Below are 14,245 nucleotides of genomic sequence, written 5' to 3'. Positions count from 1 at the left end.
TGTCTGGTTGCTCTCAGCAGTATTGGGAAATGGTCGCTCCCGTAAGGGTTTTTTATAACTTCCCATTCAAGTTCGGATAATATGGATGGAGAAGCTATGCTGAGATCTATAGAAGAAAAAGTTTTGTTTGCAAGACAATAATATGTGGGTTCTTTTTTGTTTAGCAGACATGCACCGGATGAGAAAAGAAAGCCTTCAATTAGACGGCCTCGAGCATCGATGCGAGAGTCGCTCCACAGTCCGCTGTGTGCATTGAGATCCCCAAGAACAAGATAAGGTTCTGGCAATTCGTCTATTAGGGACTGGAATTCATGTTTGTGTAAGTGGTAATGTGGGGGTATGTAAAGCGAGCAAATGGTGACGAGTTTGTTTAAGAGAACAACTCGAACTGCCACTGCTTCGAGGGGCGTTTGCAGCGGTATACGTTGACACGCTATGCTTTTCTGAATTATAATGGCAACACCGCCTGAAGATGCAAGAGCATCATCGCGGTCTTTACGAAACGTAACATACTGTCGAAGAAAGTTTGCATGTTCCGATTTTAAGTGAGTTTCCTGTACACACAGCACTTTTGGATTGTGTTCGTGGAGAAGTTCTTGCACATCATCGAGGTTCCTAAGAACGCCTCGGACGTTCCACTGTATGATTTGTATATCCATACCGAAAGTAAAATTGGTGCTGTGTGTACAAAAAAGGAAGTGTTGCCTTAGATTACAGAACCTTTTCCAGGCCCTGTAACGCGGGATTTGTCCTTTCTAAAGCGGTCGAGGGAGCCTCGCCGCTCCTTAGGCGCTTGATGCGCCGTCGGGATGGGTGTTGTCCATTGCCTCATGTGAGGCGCTGGACACACGCTCTTGCGAGCGAGAAATTTCGCGAGAAGGTCTCGCCGCGAAGGACGAGACCTTTGTGCCCACCAGCCCGGAGGTCGATGGGGCTGCCTTTGGGCCTGAGCTGCGCCGGCTGTTGCCAGCGCCAGCAGAGGCCGGAGAGGGTGAGGCAGCCTTGACTGCACCCACCGTGGGAGCTGCTGGCGGTCCTGCGGGTTCGCTACTCATATCGCAAGCTGTCGCCGCGGGCTCTTGTGCTACCGGCAACCCTAGAGTAACCGGGCCTGTTTGCTGGTTGGGTGGAGTAGGCTTAGATCCTTCCACCCCAGGGGCAGGAGCCACAAGCGACAGCTCGCTGCGCGCGGGCTGGGCAGGTGGCAGTGGCCGCTGCGACGCTGCCCCCCGACGCGCCGCATCAGCATAAGGTGTGCTGTGGAAAAGTGAGCACCTCTTACGGGCTTCCTTGAAAGAAATATTTTCTTTTACTTTTAGGGTGATTATGTCCTTTTCTTTTTTCCAGTTCGGGCAGGAACGTGAGTAGGATGCGTGGTCACCACTGCAGTTCACACAGTGAGGAGTGCCACTACAATTGTCAGAGGAGTGGCCCTGGACTCCACACCTTGAGCAAGTTATTTGACCACGACAGCTCTGCGAGCCATGGCCGAATCTTTGGCATTGAAAGCACCGTCTAGGGTTAGGGACATATGGTCGGACAGTTAACTTAATGTATCCTGTTTCGATTGTTTCAGGCAGAACGCTAGATCCAAATGTTAGCACAAGATGTTTGGTGGGGATTTCTTTGTTGTCCCGTCTGATGATGATACGTTTTACATTGGTGACGTTTTGATCTTTCCACCCTTCCAGGAGTTCTGCTTCCGATAATTCTAGGAGGTCTGCTTCTGATACGACTCCGCGTGAGCTATTCATTGATCGGTGTGGTGATACAGAAATTGGTATGTTGCCGAACGTCACAAGGTTGCCGAGTTTCTCGTACTGCTGTTTCTGAGGGACCTCAAGAAGAAGGTCTCCGCTAGCCATTTTGATCACTTTGTAACCTGACCCTAAAGCTTCGGTTAAAGATTTCGCAACAATGAATGGTGAAATTGATCTGGCCGGTTTTTGAGAGTTCTCACTGTGTACAACATGGTATTTTGGATAGTTATCTTTTGGTCGGTTAAAAGATAGGCAAAGTTCATCGGTGCGTCCCCTCTTTAGAGGATGACGATCAAGTATGCGGGGAAAAGCTGGTGTTCCCATAACGGTTTGTTTTATTTCGGCGGCAATGGCGGCCACCCACCACGGAGCCCAACTAGGGGACGCTGCAGCACTTAACGCGTAAGGCTGCAGGCGCCAACCGTACATTGCCACTATAACCTAATATATTATACCTAAGGGAGGGCACATACACAAGGTTAACCCAAGCCGCCTGTGAAAATTTGGAAGTAACGGAAGAGAAGAGATGATAGGAGAGCAAAAGAAAGGAGATAGGAAAGCAAAAGGTTGGAGAGGGGGACAGGAAAAGGCGACCACCGATTTCCCCCGGGTGGGTCAGTCCGGGGGTGCCGTCTACGTGAAGCAGAGGCCAAAGAGGTGTGTTGCCTCCGCCGAGGGGCCGTAAAGGTCCAAACACCCGGCATCGGCTCAACCCCCAGGATCCCCTTTTCCCCGAACACGGCTAAGCCGCGCACGGTTAGACGCGGGAGGGTCCAACCCTCATGTGCTCGGGTCCGTGGTGTCGCAACACACCAAACGCCTGCTTACGCAGACGCCCCTGCGGGGTACGGGGGACCACGATCTACGTACACTGATACGCACGCGAAGAGTTGCAATCGAAGCGTTACCCTCACCTTCAACGTGTCCCAGCCAACCTTTTGGTGCGTCATATTGTGACGTTATCAGGGAAGAACTGGCGTCCTTGACCTGCGCTGTGCCAGTACAAGCTCCTGTCCCTCACGCATTACCAACTACCGCACTACCGACATACGCGCAAGTTGCTGCCAAGCCTCTCGGCCACGTCACTTCTCCGTTGCCGCTACCAACTTACGCGTCGGTTGCTACTGCGCCCACGGTTCACTTCCCGTCATCGGCCCATCTGACCTCCCTGTCACACGGTACACCGAACACCCCCTACTAGCCCCCCCCCCCCCCCCGGCGTCCGTCTCGTCCTACGTGCTATTATTGTGGCTATCGCGGCCACATATCACGCCTTTGCCGCAAATGCCAGCAAGACGAGCGTCGGGGCTACGATATGTGTGAGCGCGATTTTTATGGTGGGGCCTCTTACCAAGGGCAGCGTTACTCTTCACCTTCGCAGCGCTCTCCATCTCCGCCTGCATCCCTCGAAGCACGAGGCGCTTACCTTTCAGCCAGACGCCGTTCTCCATCGCCCTTCCGGCGCTCATCGTCACCACTTCGGCCTGCCTCACTTACCTCTACCGTTCGCGCGGAAAACTATAAGCGATGCAGTTTCCTGAGGAAAAACTGCACACACGCACAAGACTGAAATTCCTCCAGCGCGCCCATCCAATATGATTCGTGTGTACGTTGAAGGGGTGCCCGTGGATGCTTTAGTGGATACTGGTGCGGCTTTGTCGGTTATGAATGCTCATTTGTGATCCCGTCTAAAGAAAGTTATGACGCCTTACGATGGTCCCACGCTGGTTGCAGCCGAAGGGAACACTATTCGACCTTCTGCCTTCTGTACTGCGCGTGTATTTTGATGTGTCAGCCGTATGCAGTCTCATCAGTGCACGTCACGTGCGCTTACTATAAAAACAAGCTGCTCAATAAACCATCGTTCTTGTTGCGTTATCTGGCTTCCTTGTTGCATCTCGGTAGCGACGTAACAGTGGCGACGAGTGACCCGCGCAAGCATGAGTGCCAGGCGGCCACCAGAATTTGGAGATGCGGAGGGTACCTGGCCGACGTATCGTGTTCGCCTGGAGGCTTACCTTGAACCCCATAACATCGTAGACGAAACGAGCACTCCTGATATCAGCGCTCACGGGCAGCGCAGTGGGAGTGGTTCAGGGGCGTTGCCACTCGAAGAAGGTCAACGAAATAAGCTACGATCAAGTCGTCGGGTAGAACATTATACCCCTCAAGTCAACGAAACGGGTGCCAGCTATGCATTCTTCATACCAGCGCAAAAAGCCGGTGAGACTGTTCAGGATTCCATTGCTGAAATTAGACGGCTGGCGGGGAGGTGCAATTTCGGGACATCATTGGAGCGAATGCTGAGAGACCGAATTGTGTGTGGCGTGTGCGATGAAGACGTTAGGCGACATTTATTGACGCAACGGAAACTCACGCTAGAACAGGCAGAGTGCTTTGCGATTTCGGCACAAGAAGCCGCTGAGAACGCCCGAATGATGCACTCTACAGAGCAAGGTGCTGTAAATTTTACACGCCAACGGAGTCGGGCTGGAAAGTTCCGGCCACAGCCGGATACACGCGGCCGATGTGGACGCTGTGGTAGCGAATATCATGCCTAAGATGAATTTACACACCTGCGTACGGTGTGCCACAGGTGCGGCAAACGAGGCAATCTGAGCCGAATGTGCCAGTCAGCCAGGTCTAGTCGCCGACAGCAGTTTCCACATGCGGATGTACGACGGCAAAGGGCGTACGCAATGACTGCTGAAGACTGTGCAACCACGGACGATAGTGAGACCTTGTACACTATAAAGGCCGTCCTTCACCAAGAGGCAAGTATCCGCAAGGTTAAACCGATTTACAGAGTTGTCAGCTCGGATAACGTTCCTCTAACAATGCTGAAGGACATCGGATCACCTGTAAGCATCATTTCAGCATTGGTGTTTCGGAAGTATGAAATGAAGTGGCCGCCGTTGCGAAAAACGCAGCTAAAACTGTCCTGCCTGGGTGAACTTCCAGTGCTTGGACAACTAATCATGACGGCCAGATGCGATGGGAAGGATATTCAAGGCACGGTCATAGTGGTCGACAGCTCGGGACCGTCGTTATGTTGCAGGGACACGATCAAGGCTTTTAACGAAATCGGAGTTTCCATGCTGACAAACGTCGTCGCGAGCATGCAACCGATGAAGTGCAACGTAGCCAACACAGAACTAGAGACCCTACTTAACGAATATGCTGACGTCTTTGCTCGAGGTCTGGTACTTTGCAAGGGACCACCGGTAACATTTCAGCTGAAGGAAAATGTTGTTCCGCGGTTTTCAAGGCTCGTACTGTACCCTACGCTTTGAGGGACAAGATGACGGAAGCGCTGGATGAGCTAGTAGCCCAAGACGTCCTTAGGCCAGTGAAAACCGCCGAGTGGGCAACGCCAGTCGTACCCGTTCTAAAGAACGATGGGTCGCTCAGAATCTGCGGAGACTTTCGGATGACTGTCAACGCGGCCACTGCGATGGAGCAGTACCCGTTGCCGCGAGTGGATGACATTTTTGAGAAGCTGAACGGCGGGGAAGTTTTCACGACGTTGGACCTGCGCCATGCCTACAATCAGTTACCGTTGGATAAGGACGCCCAGAAGATAGCAGTTTTGAACACTCAAAAGGGTATTTTATGTTTTAAACGGCTGCCTTTTGGCATAAGTTCCGCACCGGCCATATTTCAGAGACGAATGGACGCGCTCCTGAGCGATATTCCAGGAGTACAGGTGTATCTCGACGATATTATTGTCGCAGAAAAGCGAAATGACCTGTCACGGCTGCGGAAAGTCCTTCAAAGATTGCGAGAATATGGTCTTCGGTTGCACAAGAAGAAATGCAAGTTTCGGCAAGACGAGGTCACCTTTCTCGGTCATCGTATCGACGCTAACGGACTGCGGCCGAAAGACGAAAACATCAAGGTAGTCCGCGAAGCGCCGGAGCCCACTTCGGTGAGTGAGATGAAAGCATTGTTAGGTCTTGTCAGCTATTACGGCTAATTCTTGCCGAACCTCGCGACCTTGTTGGCTTCGCTAACGCCCTTCTTGCCAAAGGTGCCAGGTGGCAGTGGAAGCAAGAGCACAAAGAATGCTTTCGGAAAGTCAAGAATGCAATAGAAGCCTCGAAGTTGTTGACCCATTTTGGACACTCATAAGCCATTGAGGCTGGAGTGTGACGCGTCACTAGTAGATATCGGAGCCGTTTGGTCCCACCGGATCAATGGTGTTGGTTACCCAATTGGTTTCCGCTCCAGGAAACTTACAGGGGCAGAATGCAATTACTCGCAGTTAGAAAAAGAGGCTCTAGTACTTGTGTTCGGGGTTGCCTGGTTCAAAGACTACTTGTACGGACATGAATTCGTCCTGGTGACAGACCACAAACCTCTCACTGGTTTATTAAATCCTAAAAAAGCGATACCACCGATGGCAGCCGCCCGGATTCAGCGTTGGGCCTTGTTTCTCGCTAACTACAGCTATACGGTGCAATATCGTAAAGGCAGTGAACATTCAAATGCAGATGCCCTCAGCCGGTTGCCACTGGCGGTTACAGAGCCACGAGAGAGTTATTCCGACGAACGGGAGTACGTTTTGTTTGCCCAAGCGATGGAGGAAACGGCGATATGCGCCCGAGAGGTGGAACAAATGACCGATCGAGACACTACTCTTCAACATGTCAAAGAATGGATTTTATAAGGATGGCTGCGGTTTCGACCCCAGGATCACGAGCAGTACCGGCCGTACTTCAACAGGAGCACGGAACTAACCGTAAGTGACAATTTGGTATACTGGGGCCATCGCATTGTTATGCCTTTTGCGGCCAGAAGACGCGCAATAAACCTGCTGAATGAAACTCAATCGGGTATGGTTTCCATGAAGAGTATCGCCAGAACGCTATTTTGGTATCCAGGACAACACTCGGATATTGAGCGACTGGTCAGCTCGTGCTATGTTTGTGCATAGGCTTCCGCAATGCCACCTGCCCAGGTACCTGCGACATGACCAGCGACCGGGGAACGCTGGAGCCATCTGCATGCTGATTTTGCAGGTCCGGTGGGCGGACACATGGTCTTGGTCATCGTAGACTCGGCAACAAAATGGAATCGAAGCGCTGCCAATGAAGAGTGCTACGTCAGAAACCACGGTCAGAGCTCTGCGGTCAATATTTGCACGGTTTGGGCTTTGGGCAGACACGTTCGTGTCCGACAAAGGACCACAGTTTGTGAGCGCGTTTTTTCGCGAGTTCTCGGCACGTAACGAGGTACAGCAACTAACAACAGCACCCTATCACCCGCAATCTAGTGTGTTGGCCGAGAGAGCGGTGCGCACGCTCAAAGAAGGGCTAAATAAAAATCCGGGAAATGACCTGATAACACGGCTGGATCGATTTTTGTGCAGGTACCGCCGAACATCCGGAGAGGCTGGCAAGTCGGTAGCGACGTAACATACTTATCAATGACATTCTCCATCACATACAGTTTGCTGTACTATATCCGTGCTCTCACCAGCTGATTTTGGGATGGGATTTTCTATCTTCTGCGTCTACTGCTATTTGTTGTGGGCAGCGTGTGATACACCTTACCGACACCGAACACTTGCTTGGCGAAGAAACCCACACGCCATTTCACCAGACCGCTGCGGAAGATACGGAACTTCTCCCAGGACAAAACCAACTTGTCACTCTCCTATCCGACGACATTGACCATGGTGACGTCTTGGCGTTCCCTTCTTCCCGTTGCCTTACTAAAGGCATAGCATTTACATCAGGAGTTGTTCGATTCCACAATGAATCTGCACTGGTCACTGCCCCGAACGCAACACCAGATAAAAACTGGGATGTTCTTTTACTATTCGTCACTTTCGCCTATAACACGGCCGTGCAGGCGCACAACTGGCTTCTCAGCCATTTTACCTCGTTTATGGACGCTCCCCTACTTTCTTTCTGGACGTTTCATTCTTCAACTCCAAGGCTAATTCATCCCTATGATCGTGCGAAGAGTACGTTTCCCGACTCGACCACTGTCGCCAGCGTGCTCGCCTGAACACAGAGGCCAGACAACAAGACCGGAAAAATATTTACGACGAATGCCATCGCATTGTATCTTTTCGACCTGGTGACGAGGTCCTGCTCCTGACTCCTGTTCGCACCCCTGGTTTATGTGAAAAATTCCAGCCACGGTTCATCGGGCAGTACATAGTCCTTGGACAGTCTATCGCGTCACTCCTCTTGACGCCCCCACAGACCGCCGTTGCCGCAATACCGAGGTTGTCCACGTCTCCCGCATGAATCCCTTCACGCGGCGTGCCTCGAAACCTTGACGGCTGGCCAGGATGGCCGCTTTCACGTCAGGGGGAAATTAGCGTGGGCTTTTATTACGCACATCTTCCTCATCTGTATGTTATCATCAACCTCACAATTTTACCTATTCTCCTCTTCTCCTGTATATGTGATCACCATCATCGCCTATGTGCTGCGCTTGTTCGCTGACGAGCTCCCGGGCCTAATAAACGTCGTCCCAACCGAGACGTCACAGTATATCTATTCACAAATATATCCGCCGAGATGGCAGCCGAACCAGCAGCACAGCAGCTGCTTTCACGTCAAATCCGGATAGGAAGGAAAAAAGGCCTCTCTTTAAGGTGGAGATACCCTTTCGAAGAGCTTCGAGCCTCCGTTTATTTGACAGTCAGCGTGATGTTGAAATAGTTTGAGTGTAAAATTCATAAAAACACGGTCATTCAATATTTACAAACGGCTATGTTAGATAACTTTGCAATGTTGTGTATTAGAAAACAGTATTATCATATGTTCGGTGTTATACTACAAAGGGGCGAGTCGCAGAGAAGTACGAAGAAACACTACATAACAAAATTATAGGGAATAACAGTATCACGGTGCGAATGTAGAGGAGCAGCGCAATATTGACGGAACAAAGATGACGAAAGAACGAACACGGGGATGACTTACAATTGATTTCATTTTTTTGACATGTGGACATAAATACCTTGACAGTCACCAAATATCCGGAAAAAAGACTAACATAAAATGAACACACTTTATCTCCCGTCAGCGTACATCATCGATTTACGCCATAAGCACGTGCTATATATCTGAGTCACAAAATGAAGTTCTTTATAGGAGAGGGTCAGAGAAGGCATATTAACACAATATTCTTTGCGCATGTGTCCCCTTTTCGTTATTCGTTGGTCATTGGTTCTATATACGAGTTAGGATATGCACATGAACCAACAAGCTCAAACTACTGCTTTAATAAATACAGTACATGCTAAGAACACATAATTAGCACCTTTTTGTAATTATTAGGGGTACTGGTTGTTTTCTTCAATGCGCAGGACGCCACAAACTGCTTATACTTCAACCACCGAGTCTGCTTAAGATCAATCATATGATCTTAGTTGCTGTTTAGGTAAAACCTTCATTAAACCGTCCGCTACCGCCAATCTGCGACACATATGGGAGCGTGTAAATCGTGCAACATCCATTTTGGCGCCCGCAGAAAATATAAGTAGCGCCAAAATGATCACATATACAAGGCGATTTTTCTTTGACAAATATTTCATACGCAACGCTCTCAACACTTACCGACACAGCTTTTGACATCAGGGAACGGCCATTGTGTTTCATAAACAGAGCATTCAATGCACGTCAGCCCGGCTTCTGAGACCACTGATCGCATTTCCGATTCCACGTCAGACATGTTCTTGTCGAAGTCAAACCTGAATTGATTTGAGTACAGTAACCTTGGGTCCTGGAAAACAGTCATGCATTGTCAGTATCCTCTGAAAAGTTTTAACACACTTAATAGCGATAAAAATTGAAAAATTGGATTCGGCGAAGCGCGAGAAGTTCCACTCAAATATGAATCAATAAATCGCACTGACTGATTTACGACGTTTTCAATTTTCGCAGGAAGCTATTTTTTGACATATTACTTTAGGCATAGACGAGACGTGCGAGCCGTATAGCTCCGATGACGTGCAATCTTGCTGCTTAGTGAAAGCCAGTCGAATTTTTATCGCAAAGACTGACTGACTTTCACACATATCTGCTGGCGTATAAGCCAACAGTCATCATGAAGGTATATCCCTGATCGTAACGCAGAAGTCCCATGTTAGATTCCAAGCACAGCGCGACGTGCAACAAGTATCAAATATGATCCGACGAGTTTTCCCTCACTTCCCAATAGGTTTCGATTACCCTGAGCTAGAATATGATCGAGTCGGTCGCCGGGCGGCCACCGTGGCGCATGCTTTCGGATGAGGCGTGCTACAACAGAAAAAAATATCGTGAGCCATTCCACTCTGTGAAGGTGGATGTCCAGCAAAGCTGTTTAATATACGACACAGAGGTGACACATCATTGGAAGACGGCGTGTAGTCCGTACTCCCAAGGACCAGCGCGCCTATGAAGTGTGACGGCAGGAACAGAGAGGAGAATGCAATCGTCGCTGGGAGTACGCACTACACGCGGTCTACCCATTACAACGAGAATAGAAGTGAAATTAAAAATGGGGAACGACAACTTTTCTTATATACACGCACGACGGTGCCGCCGCCCCGGGAGAGCTGCAGGAAATTAGGCACGCAAGCGGTTGGAACGCCGACAAAGAGAGGACGGTGCAAACGTTATAAAAATAAGGCTAATCAAAGAAAGGTGCTGCAGTGCGTGGCCGCCGACCCCGCCACTTCTCACTTCATGCGCTCCGGGACCTTTACCCGGTTTGCGGACTATCGGCTCACCCACAAGGCCAGGCTCAACCTTCTACCTTTAAACGGAGCCTGCCCGTGGTCGTGACCAGTGGTGCAGAGTAGGTGGGCACGAGAGGGAGACCTTGCCCTACGTCCTCTGCTACTGCATGTCAAAGAGCCCTATGTACACGGCCCGTAACAACAACATCGTTGCTCGTCTACGCACTTTGTGGCGGAGCCGGTTTGCAATTATGCGCGAGAATCGACCGGTCGGCAGCACAGACCTCGTCGTGGTGCGCTGCGAGGAGGCGATCGTCCTGTATCAGTGAACCACTGCACGCTCGAAGTCAGGCAACGTTGGAAGTCTGAAATACGTGACGTCAAGCCTCTTGCATTCCATTGGAATATGGAGGCGCTTCTGACATCATCCCGGAACGATCGCTGTTGTTGTCGACGAGCCATAGTTCCGCTTATAACTTCTCAAACACTGGACTTCTGAATGCTTGCGAGAACCGGATTGATGGCATCCAACACTTGCAATGCCCTTCGAGCTGTTGGTGTCTGTAGCTTATCCAGAAGAACACGAATAGCACTGACCAGAGAGCTGAGCATGACAACAAGTTGTCGATCTTGGTCCGGCAATTTATCAGGAACAGATAAAGTGTCCCGTTGCTGTAGTAGTCTGACCTCGCTCAGTAGGTGCTTGTAGCCTCGGGAGTTCAGGCCAAGCGGACTGCGTTTGGACTGGGCGGGAGAGGAGGTGGTGATATACGTAGCTCGAGTGGTACAGAGGCTTTGGTGGTTCTTGAACGGCGTCGGTGACGTGATCGTCGTCGCTTAATAGATGCTGCCGCTTCTTGGTGAGACGAGTGGTCGACTCTAACCTTTTTATTCAATATTGCCATTTCCTATCGAATCAAATGGCACTCCTTTCAGGATGCATCGTGAGGGCCGCTGCAGTTTGTGCACTTTAGCACATTGGCCTCGCACGTCTCAGTGATGTGGGACCCCGTGCGTCGAGAACACACGGTAGTGTTTTTGCATACACTGGCCTAACTTCATGCACTTCCAGCAGTGGAGCGGTTTTGCTAGAAAGGGGCGAACTGCGTGTCGGAAGTGGCCCACCTTCAGACGTGATGGGGGGAATTCGCCCTTAAATATTATCTTTACACACAGTGACGTGCCGAGACGAAACGCGTTTGCGATGACGGTATTTTCTGTAGCTGGCTTTATTAAAATAGATAGATCGGTGTTGGCAATGGTCTCATCGACATCGTAGATTATTACGCCAGTACTGACTTCTTTGTCCAGCGGAATATGAGGGCAGACTTGCATCCCGTCCAGTTCCGTGACTTTGCGCAAAGGATCCAACGCAGCTGCATGTTATACGTCAATCGCTAGGACGTTTTTACGGGTGTTTATCCGGACGTCTTTGATTTCATTCGGAACCAGTGCCTCTAGATGTGAAGACACTGCTTGCCTGTTGAGACGTCTCAGGTTGTCCGTGGCGAGAACTGGCGCGGAAAGGATGCTGAGTGCCTCGGTATTCCGCGAAGATCTCATGTTGGACGCACTCGAATTCGATGATGCGCTGAGAAACCTTCTCTTTGCTGTACGGCTCCGCACCTAGCTCGAAAGTGCCGTCACAAGATTCTTTACTGCTGACATGGTACTGCATGGTGTCGTCACTGTCAGCATCGCTCTTGGTGCTGTTGCGTTTCCTGGAGGCAGCCGCCGGAGGCACTGCCACGTCCGGCGGACGAGCATGAGACTCCATCTCCATTGAAACTAAGCAGCAGTGGCGCACCGACGGGGGGGGGGGGGGGATTCGGGGGTTGTAACCCCCCCCCCCCCTGAGGCCGACTCAACCCCCCCCCCCTTTTCTTTAACCCCTTTTCTTTCCTTACGCATTTGAGTACTGCAACTGAGATGTAAGACGGCGCAATCGTCTGCACACTCGCAAAAAAGCGAATTTTTTGACAATTTCCCGTGAAGAAATCGAAATTAGTGCTGTTTAGATGGTATTGCCACACTGTCAACCCCCCCTAGCAGAGATCCTGGGTGCGCTACTGCTAAGCAGGAAACAGCAGTTCACTGGAAAAATAAAAAAAAATCACAAAAATAGTAGGGCGAGAAGAATCGGCGTTCTGCCTGAACGGCGGTATTGAAAGTCTCCTGATTAATTTTGACCGCCACAAGTTCTCTAACGTGCATCTAAATCTAAGTACACGAGCGCTTTTGCACTTGAACCCCCGTCGAAATGCGGCCGCCGCAGGCGGGCATTCGAGCGCTCAACTTCGTACTCGGCAGCAGAACTGCCATGGTGCCTGAGCTACAATGGCGGATGAAAATAATGAAGGGAAAAAAGTGGACAAGAAAGACCACTTTACGGACGTGGAAGCCGAACCCACAACTTGCAATTACACGTGCGATGCTCTGTCACTTCAGCTACCAGGGCGGCAACCTTGACGTCCAGTTCTTTGGGTATCTGCATGTGTAGTCCGTGTCTAGCTCTGACAGTGTTAGCCGGCGACATTCACAGCCATGGCGGTGGACGTGGAACAGCCTTTCACCAGCAGGCTTCACGTTGTACGTGAGCTTAGGAGCAGGCAACTGGCCAGTAAACGTCATATGCGTCCGTAAAGTGATAATCATCTGTGCAATGTGTCCTTTCACCTAGTTCCTCCCATTATCATCCCCCATTGTGACCCTCTTTCTTCCCCTCCTCCCCTTCCCTTACGTAGAGTAGCAGGCCAGATGCTCCATATTCCGGCCGACCTCTCTACTTTTTCACATCAATAAACTACTTCTTCTTCGTCATATGCTACCTCATGGTACCAAGGCTGCCAAAGTTGCCACTTTCGATATCCAATGAGCGAGAACAATAGTGAAAACCAAGAGGTTCCATTGCGTGTTAGCTGAAACCACGTGATACCCAGGACTGGACGCGGCCTTTCTGCGTTTGACGCCAAGCAGTGTCAGCATCAACTCACAATCATCTAGGCGGCATACTTGAAGATAAGAAACCTGTGTGATTACCTTTCCATAGAAGTGGAATGTTCCCACTTTCGGTATTTTTCTGGGTATATTGAGGTTAAATCAAAATTACGGATATATACGCGCTGGCTCCCTTGTTACTATTATTTTTGGAGGGGGGGGGGGGGCTGTTGAGTAGGAGAATATAAGCCTGGAGAAAAGTTTGTTGTAGAGAAAGCGAAAGAAAGCGTGTGGGGGCGCAGAGTCCTCAGTTGCAGCGCATGCTCGTTTGCTTACTGTCCGCAATTGATATCGTTGCTGAGAGCGCAAATGCCCTGCGTTATCTAAGACCTCTTGGCTGTCGTCGGCTCTGCGCCACACAGGTGTAAAGATAAAAGGAAACAAGCGCGATATCATTGCTAGGATCAGCATGCTGGGAGTGCTGTGTCAATGCGAATTTTATAGCACTCACCACCCGGGAAACATACTTTTACAGTCGCTGTAGCCGACTCAGCAATTAATTTTTCCCGACTAAGGGCGCGTTCACACTGAGACATTCGGCGTCTGGAGCGGTGCGGAACCCAGTTCGGCGGCGGCGAGATCCGCCGGAATAGCCCCTTCCGCGCCTATTGGTCTCGGACCGATTTTTGCGGCAGCTGCCGCCGGATTCCTTCACCGCGGGCCAATCGGAGCGCGAGTAAGAATTTCGAAGATGGCGGCCGAGTCGGACGCGCGCGCGTTGTCGCAGTCGTCGAAGTCTGTCGCGATGTCGGAAATGCTGATCGCATTGGTCCGAAACTTGTTTTGTCACGAATAACAATACATC

The 14,245-nt window shown here is 50.5% G+C and overlaps 2 protein-coding genes across 3 annotated transcripts in view; both read right to left on the bottom strand.

Annotated features, from left to right (window-relative positions):
• LOC119462823 (juvenile hormone acid O-methyltransferase-like) overlaps positions 1-14,245 on the bottom strand; it is a 76,880-nt gene that overhangs the window by 10,336 nt on the left and 52,299 nt on the right. The gene's annotated exons all lie outside the window — the stretch shown is intronic.
• The window catches only part of LOC119461674 (juvenile hormone acid O-methyltransferase-like), a 37,494-nt gene that overhangs the window by 9,946 nt on the left and 13,303 nt on the right, over positions 1-14,245 (bottom strand). Inside the window, exon 2 of one of the 2 annotated variants that reach the window (XM_049671871.1) lies at positions 9,338-9,503. In XM_049671871.1, coding sequence (XP_049527828.1) covers positions 9,338-9,503 — 166 coding nt within the window. Of the gene's footprint in view, positions 1-9,322; positions 9,504-14,245 lie in introns of both variants that reach the window. The other variant, XM_049671872.1, reaches the window with a different exon arrangement.

The sequence above is a fragment of the Dermacentor silvarum genome, chromosome 8 (genome assembly GCF_013339745.2).
Source record: "Dermacentor silvarum isolate Dsil-2018 chromosome 8, BIME_Dsil_1.4, whole genome shotgun sequence".
In the NCBI taxonomy this organism is placed as follows: domain Eukaryota; kingdom Metazoa; phylum Arthropoda; class Arachnida; order Ixodida; family Ixodidae; genus Dermacentor; species Dermacentor silvarum.
This window is presented reverse-complemented; position numbering and strand designations above follow the sequence as displayed.